The sequence below is a fragment of the Nuphar pumila genome, chromosome 11 (genome assembly GCF_984573655.1).
Source record: "Nuphar pumila chromosome 11, dmNupPumi1.hap1.1, whole genome shotgun sequence".
In the NCBI taxonomy this organism is placed as follows: Eukaryota; Viridiplantae; Streptophyta; class Magnoliopsida; order Nymphaeales; family Nymphaeaceae; genus Nuphar; species Nuphar pumila.
In genome coordinates this window covers 106,053,729-106,064,030 of record NC_143259.1, presented here as the reverse complement: position 1 = coordinate 106,064,030, position 10,302 = coordinate 106,053,729, and the positions used below count along the sequence as shown (strand labels likewise).

Sequence of the window (10,302 nt, the reverse complement as noted above, 5' to 3'; positions counted from 1 at the left end):
ACAATACACCAGGAGTGCAAAGATTAGGAATATTTAAAGCATAATAACAAATATTTTATTACAATATTTTCAAAACCCATCATAATAGGAAAAACACAATATTTTTAACATATTGTCTATTTGAAAAAATACCATGTTTTTCATTGCCAAACTGCATTTTTATATATTTATAATAGAGAATTTTTCAAATACTCACCCACAGTTTTGTCTAATTCATGTGCACACCAAACTTTTAGAGATTTTAATTTTCCCACCAAAGGTTTATTATTGTTAAGCAAATAACCCCCCACACATTAAGTTATTGAGGGTAGGATTACAAATGGGTCGGATATTTAGTGGATTCCAACATGACCAAGATACTTTGGGTGGATATGGACTAAAAAAAGGTTTCATTTTATAAAATGGATCTGACTTGGAATAAGTGATTTGATCAGTCGAATCCAGATCAGAATCGGATAAAAAATAAGGTTAGAACTGGGTTGCATCTGATTCCAACGCAACCAATTTTGTATGAAACCTATATAGTTGACCCATTTTTTGTGAATCCAATGTCAAAGTGGGTCAGATGACATTTAGATGTGCCATGTGGTTTGAGCGAAAGTGTATTCAAAACCAAACCCGCTCATGGAAAGTCTGATCCGGTATTGTTTCTGCCAGATCCGACCCATTTGCAACCCTGGTTGATGGTGTGAGAATCAATTGGTAGCAATTATTGTTCCCAGCATACGCGACCTAAGTAGTCATCCATCAAGTAGATCCGGTCCAAACAATGGTTGGATCTGGGTTTAACTTTTCATAAATCAACTATTCTGAAATAAAAATATATTTCCTTTTGACTTACAGCTGAATGGAATTTGGGACAGGATTCAACCACATAGGATAGACTCTTAGCCTATACTCCATATATGACCTAATGGGGGTTGGGTCTGAATCTGAACCCATTTGGAGGTTTTTAAACTCAACTATTTCTGGTTTTAAGATTTTGCCAATGGAGAACGTTGGATAGAGTTGTTTTGAGAGAGTCAAGGAAGATGCAGGTTGGAGGAGGGCAAGTTTTTATTTTTTTTGAAAGGTAAGCTGTGGTTAGACAGACCTCTACCAGATAACTCTTAAGCCTCATGTGGCAGAGGGATTCGAACCTGAGCCTTCACTTGGCACAGGACCCGCTTACCACATGGGATACCAGTACCACCTGGATGGTGAGGCGGGCAAGTTTTTATTTGAAAGGATTTATGTTAAAAATACATGGATAGATGAATTTTATCAGTAGTTTTTTGACCATAATAACCCGGCTGGGAGTCTTTCGCTTAACCCAGGATAAAACTTTTGACGGGAAATTGAAAACCTATCAAAAGTTTGGTATGCATATGAATTAGGCTGAAAGGTTTGGTGGGCATTTGAAAATTTCTTTTTATAATATGTTTATTAATTTTTATATATTTTCTTATGTATATTTAAAATTTAAAATGCTGATGTTTTCTCAAAATTTTCTCTAGAAAAATAAAAATTTTAAATATATTGGGAAATTATCTCTTACGGAGAAAATCCCGAAACTGAGATTTGTGACTGTGATTTTTTAGCAATAATTGGATGACCTGAGCAAAAAACCAGGAAATTCTTAGATTTTGAGAGTTCCCGAGTTTAGAAGTCTAAAAAAATCCCGGAGATCTAAGAATCTCGGCCGCACGAGAGCACCGTTCCATATGGTCAAAAGTTCAAAATAAAAAGGAAAATATGAAATAAAGCCGTAGCGCTCTCTATTTGGAAAAAGCGAATTCGGTGGACGTGGGAAGCCAAAAGACCATCACTTTCGTCTTCATGGCAGCCTCTCATCTCTTCCTTACGACACCCATCTCTCTCTCTCTCATGGAGTCATAGTAAGAGGAGATGAAGTGAGAGGGTGGTGATGATGATGATGGTTCATCTACTATCCCCAAACCTCCATTTTTTCTCTCCCCTGCGCTCCCCACGAACACCCAACAGAGGAAAACGGACAAAGAGTACCCCCCAACATGCCCTTCACAAGGACACCCAATACCCATCTCGTCTCTTGAGTTCCTACCCACTCTCCTTGGTGGGTTCCTCCTTCTTTATCACCAAATTGGAAACTGCACTCAGGAAAGAGGTTGTAGACAAAGAAAAGAATGATTTCTACGTCAATTTGGGCTCCGCTGTTAGAACTCTCAGAGAGGACTTGCCTCTGATGTTCAACAAAGAGCTCAATTATGAAATCTACAGGTAATCTTTTGTCCTTTTCACTCTCTTTGTGGTCCTTGGATGCTGTTGTGCTAAGATAATTTGTTTGCTAAATCATGATTTTTTTTCTTATCTTTTCTTTTCTTGGGTGTTTGTATATAAGAAAATCACTTATTTCTCTTTCCATGCTATCCTAGCGGCTCAGATAGTTTATAATATCATAATTTTCGTTCAGCAAATTTTTTTGAAGAGAACATATAACTTTTAGCTCTTTCTCTGTGTTTATAGTGAAGTAGACAATTTGGTAAGTCATGATTTTGAGTCAATTTTTTATTTTGGCTTTTTGTCGAGAAAAAGAGATAACTTCTTGCTATTCCACGTGATTCTAGCATAAACGATGCAAATTCATGGGCTTGATTCATAATTTTATCTTGTTACTTTGTAAAGAAAACATAACAACTTCACCAACTGTGATTCTGGTTTGTGAGATAAGTTACATAATCATGGTATTGATTCAATTTTTGTTTGCTTGTTTGTTTGTAGAGAAGACATAACATTTACAGACCCATTGAATCGATTCAGTGGAATTGAGAATTACAAACTCATATTCTCAGCATTGCGTTTTCATGGCTGGATATTTTTTAAGGAGATTTGGCTGGAGGTCTGTAAGGTTTGGCAGCTTTCAGAGAATGTTATACTTGTCCGCTGGACCCTCCATGGCATTCCCCGTGTGCCATGGGAGTCAAGAGGGAAGTTTCAGGGGACTTCAAAGTATAAACTGGATAGGAAAGGGAAGATTTATGAACATACAGTTGATAATTTGGCTCTCAATTTCCCAAAGACACTGACCCCAGTTTCAGTTCTTGATATGGTTGCTGCTAGCTGCTCGGCCAGGCCCAACCCAACTTTCTTTCTGGGATGTGGGAGTGTTCCAAATTATTTTTTTGAAAGATCATCATGGTGGGATTTCTATTTGGCAGTCAAGCAAACATTGGATCAAGAAGGTCATCAGTTTGCTTTTTCTTGTTGCAGATAATTAGTTTGATCATATTAGTTTTATGGTGTAGCGCTTTGAAGTATTTTAGGAGAAGAAAGTGTAGTCTGCAAGGTTGGTTTGGTCAATTGTCCACCTAAGTGTTCTACAATGTGTACTTATCTGTTGTGTCACAACTCGTAAGTTTGTTGATATGGAAAAAGGCGATGTGTACATAGGAAATTGTAATCTAATATTCTTGTAGCCACTTTTTTAATAAAGTATGTCATGCTATCCTTCATGAACTTAATGTGTTTTTGGTGGTTTATTTCTCTTCGTCCTGGCTTTTCATATCTTTACTTGAACAGTTTTATCCTTTCCATGTTTGGCACTTACTAGTTCTGTTAGGTAATCCTGCTATCTATTCTGGACAAGCTTTCTTTATTTGGTTACTATGACTTTATTTTATATACTTTAAAATGAAGGGAATGAAATTTGGGGTTCCTTAAGTATCGGTCTAAGGGTACCCCCTTAATGTTGATCTTGCTGTTGGCATCTGAAACTCATTTTGGGGATAATGATGGTTTATATTAAGAGGCTGGCATTTTTTATTGGTTTAACTGACTGCGCCAAGTTTATGGTGTCCTGTTTCAGCTTAGTCGGACAGGCTGTTTGAGAATTCCTTGTCTCTGTTTTTTTGCTTCTGTGGAAAATAGATATATTTTTCTAATTTTTATGCAAACTACTAAGATAGTAGTCTTAGATCATGGTGTTCAATAGTTCTAGTCTAGTGGATCTGCATGTCAGAAGTGTGTGCTGTTTGTTTCTTTGTGTACTGGCACAAAAAGCAGTAAAATTAAAAATTTAAATAACGAACCAAGTATGTATCTTAATCAATGCACGCATTCGTACATAGATACACGTATATATGCACATGTGTATTGATAAATGAAGCTGAGTTCTCTTTTCCAAGATTAATGCACAATTGAGAGAATTGCCTTGCTTCCCTTTGGGCATATGTTCCACATGGAATTGCTGTTTCATTTTTTGCATTCTGACTAGTGCTTGTATTTCAATACAGAGCTCCTAGAGAAAGCTTAGATTATTTATGGAGACATACTCTTCTGTGGCTGGAATTGATGTAGCCAGATCATTTAGATGCTGGTTGTTCACTAAATAAATGGCTGTCATTTGCGATACAAAAACATATATAATTGGGATATATCTCCACGTGTTAGAATGGATTAACTCAAAAGGGTTTCAAAAACCTAGATGACACTCTTCAAACACCTATATTATTCACTAGTTGCATATTTATTCATGCCTTATTTGTTTTCTGATTAGGTTTACTTAATATTTTAGCTATTGCCTAAATATGTTGTGTTTCTTTTTGTGGTCAATTTATTTTTAGTCTGTATTTTTTATTTATTTTATGTTTACTCTTTAATTTTTTATTTTTGAGTTTTAAAACTCCTTTTCAATTGTAAATCATTTTTCATGTATCTTACGATACAATTAGATACAATATGACAAACCTGGCCTTTCCGTTATGCTTGCACTACACAATTTACAATATTAAGTAGTGCATAAACGCAATTTACTTTTGTAACGTTTTTGTTTTCAAATGTTATTCTAGCATCTCTCTCGAGTGCTTTATTTTCCCAGACGTTTGAGTTTGTCCTTGTTATCTTTCACCATATTACTCTTAAAAGTGCTCAGTCAATGTGAATATCGAGAAGAAGGAGCGCAGGAAGGGAGGAGAGAGGAGAGAGAATTCTTGGAATCGGCAGCCACACTCTCTTTTTCTGTGTGTCTACACTAATTATCATTAGGGTAAATAGGTTACAGATCCTTTTTACAATGATGGGATTACCCCTAGTTAGTAATGAACATTACATTATAACATAGCATACACGTGGCCTATATGGATATGGATCCTTTACTGGATCTATATCCGATCTGGATTCTAATACCCTCCCTCAAGTTGTGCATGAGATTGGACCATGTGCAACTTATTCTTCAGATACCAAAAGCGGTTACTTGTGAGACCTTTGGTGAACATATCAGCAACTTGGTCTTCTGAAGGCACATAAACTGGTTCAATCTCTTTATCTGCTACCTTTTGTCTGATGAAGTGTTGGTCAATCTCAATATGTTTGGTCCGACCGTGATGAACAGGATTGAACGCAATTTGTATTGCACTTCTATTGTCACACATGAGGACTGAACTTGAGATACTCTCTCCCATCTCTGTAAGGAGATGCCTAATCCAGGTTACTTCTGCTGTGGTAGCTGCCATAGATCTATATTCTGCCTCTGTGCTAGATCTTGCCACAACTTTCTGTTTTCTGCTACTCCATGAGATAAGATTACTTCCAATGAAAACACAATATCCTGAAACAGACCTTCTTTCATCTGGGTCTCCTGCCCAGTCTGCATCTGTATAGGCCAATATGTCATGTTTTGGTGTTGCCCATGAAGATTGAGCATACTTGAGTCCATCACCCACCGTGCCTTTTAGATATCGGAGAATACGTTTGACAGCATCCATATGACCGATCTTTGGTTCATGCATAAACTGAGATACTTGATTTACAGAATATACAATGTCTGATCTAGTAAAGGTAAGATACTGTAACATGCCCACTAAGCTGCGATACTTGCTGGCGTCAGGATATAATTCGCCATCACAAATGTTGAGTTTTTGATTGATAACACTGGGTGTAGGCACAGGTTTGCAATCTGTCATTCCTGCTTTGGCCAAAAGATCAAGAGTGTATTTGTGCTGAGTTAATGACATTTCTCCATCCTGTTTGTCTACCTCGACACCAAGAAAATATCTTAGCCTCCCAAGAGCTTTCATCTTGAATCACATACTCAACAAACTTTTGATTTGCTGAATGTGCTCTGGAGCATTACCAGTGACCACTATATCATCAACATATATAAGTAAGAAAACCACAGTGGTTCTATCCCTGTATATAAACAAAGAATGATCTAGTTGGGAACGAATAAAATCGTGGTTCTGAATCTCTGATGAGAAGCTTTCAAACCATGACCTGGAGGCTTGCTTTAAACCATACCATGCTCTGGTTAATTTGCATACATATTCTCTTGGGTCTCCTTCTGCATAACCTTGAGGTTGTTCCATATAGACCTCTTCCTTTAAATCCCCATGAAGAAAAGCATTTTTAACATCAAGCTGACTAAGGCTCCACCCATGTTCAATGGCCAAGCCAAGGATAATACGAATGGTGCCCATTTTCACTACTGGGCTGAAGGTCTCATCATAGTCTTCACCATATTCTTGGGTGAAACCTTTGGCAACAAGACGTGCCTTGTATCGTTCAATGCTTCCATCCGGTTTGTATTTAATCTTATACACCCATTTTGAGCCAACAACATTTTTATCTGGGGGGCGACCAACTATCTCCCATGTTCGACTCTATCTCCTCATTCATTGCCTCAATCCATTTGTGAGATTGAACAGCTTGACAAAAACCAGGTGGTTCCTCATGTTTTTCAATCTTAGATAGAAAGACCTGAAAGTCCATAGAGAAATTATCATAGCTTACCAATTTTTCAATTGGATGCCTTATCCTGCTTGATCTTCTTGGTGCCTCCCTATTACTGGGTAATGTCATGTGTTCTCCAACAGGGGCATCTGTTTGCTCTCTGGGTCTTCTAGTGTAGACATTCCCTTTGTATCTCTGACAGTCTGTTTCCGATACCTTATCTGAAATTGTCTCATCATGTATGTTTTCAGGAGTCAAAGTGGTACATTCAGCAGCATGTGAAATAAGTTCAGCACTAAGCCATGGATCATACCAATTATCAGCCATATCACCATGTTCACGATCATTGCTGGCTTTATCTTCCAGAAAGCTATTTTCATCAAAGACAACATTTCTGGAAATTTTGATCTTCTTATTGATGGGGTCATAACACCTGTACCCCTTGTGTTCATCTGCATAACCTACAAATTGGCATATGGAGGCTTTGTCTTGAAATTTGTTTCTCATGGATTTGTCAACATGGACATAACATGTGCATCCAAATACTCGTAACTTATCATAATTAGGCTGTATTCCAAAAAGAACATAATAGGGAGACTGATTTTCAAGGATAGGCATAGGGAGCCGATTTATCACATGAGTGGCAGTGTGAAAGGCTTCCGTCCAAAGGTTAATGGGCACATTACAATCATGCATCATACTCATTGCACTTTCAACAATATGTCTGTGTTTACGTTCAACAATTCCATTTTGTTGTGGGGTATACGGGCAAGAAACTCTGCGATGTATCCCATTGTCTTGGAGGAAATCTAAAAACTCTTTAGAGGAGTACTCACCACCTCCATCACATTGGAGAATTTGAATATTTTGGGAGAATTGATTTTTAACATAGGCATGAAAATGACGAAAAATAAGAAAGACCTCTGATTTGTGTTTCATGAAGAATATCCAGGTAAAACGAGAAAAGCTATCAATAAATGATACGTAATATTTACTTCCAGAAGACGAAGGATTGGGAGCTGGACCCCAAACATCAGAACATATTATCTTAAAAGGAATAGAAGCTCTTTTATTTATTTGATGAAAAGGAAGTACATGACTCTTGCAAACTTGACAACTGGGACACATTTTATTCTTTAATGAAAATGAAACAGACTCTGGAAGAAAACCATTGGACACTAACTTTTCAATAAAGACTTGACTATAATGACCAAGACGAGAATGCCAGAGATCTGGCTTATTACATTTGGATAAACTTAGGACATTTTCAGAGACATGATCAGACTTGAGCTTCAAGATACTGGAGGTTGGATCTTCATTAAAGACATGCATGTTTCCGCGTCGCTCTCTTTTAGCGAACATCTCCTTCGTTTGAAGATCCTTGACAAAGACAGAAGTAGGATTAAATTTCACAGATGAATTGGTAGAATCAACAAGTTTAGATACAGAGACAATGTTTTTCTTTATATTTGGTGCATGAACAACATCAGATAAAGGAATAGATGACTCAGACAAAGGAATTAGAACATTGCCTATGTTTGATATAGGGTGGTGAGTCCCATCTCCAGTTACAATATTAGATTTTCCAAAACAGGGAACCAAAGTAGATAATTTACCTGCATTCCCAGTAACATGAGTCGCTGCCCCTGAGTCTACATACCATATTCCATCATCATTCTGCTTCAGGTTCAGGTTAGCCATAGCAAACAAGAGAAGATCCTTAGCATCATCACTGACACGAAAGGTACCTGCAGTTCCTGGTGTAGCAATGTTTCTATTATTCCGTGCTCTGTTTCGATTCTGTGGATTGAACCAACAATTGGCTTTGATGTGGCCCCGTTTATTACACTGATAGCATGTGGGAACATTCATTGAAAAGCTGGCTGTGAAATTTGGTGTAGGTAGTAATCCACGTCCACCCTGGATGGCAGATTCCCTGCCTCTGCCACGTCCTCCACGTGCACGATCAACTATCATCCCTGTGGCAAGAACCTCATGTGTAGGTGATTGTCCAACTGAAACATCAGACATGTTCTTCAGAGTCATTTCGTACTGAAGGAGTTTGGCACGTAGTTCCTCAAAACTGAGTAATGTAGGTAAGCACAATAAAGAGGTTACAAGGACATGATATTCTGAACCCAGAGCATTCAGTGTCTGTTGCACCTTTTCTTTATCTGATGCTGGACATCCAACCATGGCTAGCTGGTCTGTAATGCTTTTGACTTGATTTAAGAATTCAATAATGCTCATTGCCCCCTTTCTTAACATTTGAAATTCGCGTTTGAGAAATAGCACTTTAGCCTCTGATATCTGAGAATATGTCTGAGCTAAAACCTCCCACAAGAGTTTGGATGTGCAGTCATGAGGAATGGAAATCAATATCTCTTGTGATAGTGTGGAAGTGATGTATGCAACAAGTGCCTGATCGCGCTTCATCCAAGAAACAAATGCAGGATTACGAATAGTACTCGGTAATCCTCCATCTTCTTTGGCTTCGGCTATGATAAATTCTGCAGGCATTGGAGTAGAGCCATCCAAGTGGCCTGAAAGGTCTTGACTTCGAATAAAAGGAGCAATTTGTCTCTTCCAAGTCGAATAATTGTTGGTGTTTAGCTTTTCAGAAACTAGTTGTCCCAGAAAGCTAGAGGAAAGGCCTTGATTAGCTGAGGTATCCATTCGCAGTCTTTGTGCAAGTGAATGAGAAGAATTCGGCTGGGATTAAAGAATGAAGAGAAGACAAGTCCACGAATGAGAAGGACTCGGTTGGTAAAGAAATAACAGCTGACTTTGAAGTGGTAGGGAATAACAACAGATTTTGAATAGTAGCAGATTTTGAATATGGATTTCAACAACAGATTTTTTTTAAAGGGAATAACAACAGATATATTGAAATCAAAGGGAATAACAACAAATATATTGAAATCAAAGGGAATAACAGCAGATTTTGAATAGTAGCAGTAAAGAATAAAGAAATAGAAAGAATCGAAGAACAAGAAATAGAAAGAATCGACCTGCTGTTGGAGAACACGAGCTGCTGCTGTTGGAGAACACGAGGTGCTGTTGGAGATGTATTGAATCACGAAGAACAAGAAATAGGAAGAATCGACCTACTGTTGGAGAACACGAGATGCCGTTGTTGGAGAACACGAGCTGCTGTTGGAGATGTGCTCGGCTGAAAAAAAACTTGTTTGATACAGACTTGACTTGTCTGCGATCACGGCAGAAGAGGAAAAATGGCAGGCATGGCTGAAGGTGGAGCAGGCGTGATAGGTTGAGGAATGGGCCCTTTCACGTTCCCTGATGAAGGAACAGACTGGATTTTGGGTGGAGAAGGTACGGTCAGACTCGGTTCTGGGTTGTGGGTGGAGATCGGCAGATCGTAACTGAGAAAATAGGCTTCACGTTCTTTGATGGAGGTCACTCTTACGCCCAGATCAACGTTTGCTCTGATACCATCTTAAAAGTGCTCAGTCAATGTTAATATCGAGAAGAAGGAGCGCAGGAAGGGAGGAGAGAGGAGAGGGAATTCTTGGAATCGGCAGCCACACTCTCTTTTTCTGTGTGTCTACACTAATCATCATTAGGGTAAATAGGTTACAGATCCTTTTTACAATGACG

General features: G+C 38.3%; 1 protein-coding gene across 1 annotated transcript; it reads left to right on the top strand.

Moving 5' to 3' along the window:
* The first annotated feature begins 1,772 nt into the window (after positions 1 to 1,772).
* LOC149822693 (uncharacterized) lies at positions 1,773 to 3,474 on the top strand. Its single transcript, XM_089981224.1, has 2 exons — positions 1,773 to 2,238; positions 2,740 to 3,474. Exons 1-2 carry the CDS (start codon positions 1,907 to 1,909, stop codon positions 3,230 to 3,232), a joined length of 825 nt encoding a protein of 274 aa, XP_089837350.1. The 5' UTR covers positions 1,773 to 1,906; the 3' UTR covers positions 3,233 to 3,474.
* Positions 3,475 to 10,302: the final 6,828 nt, after the last annotated feature.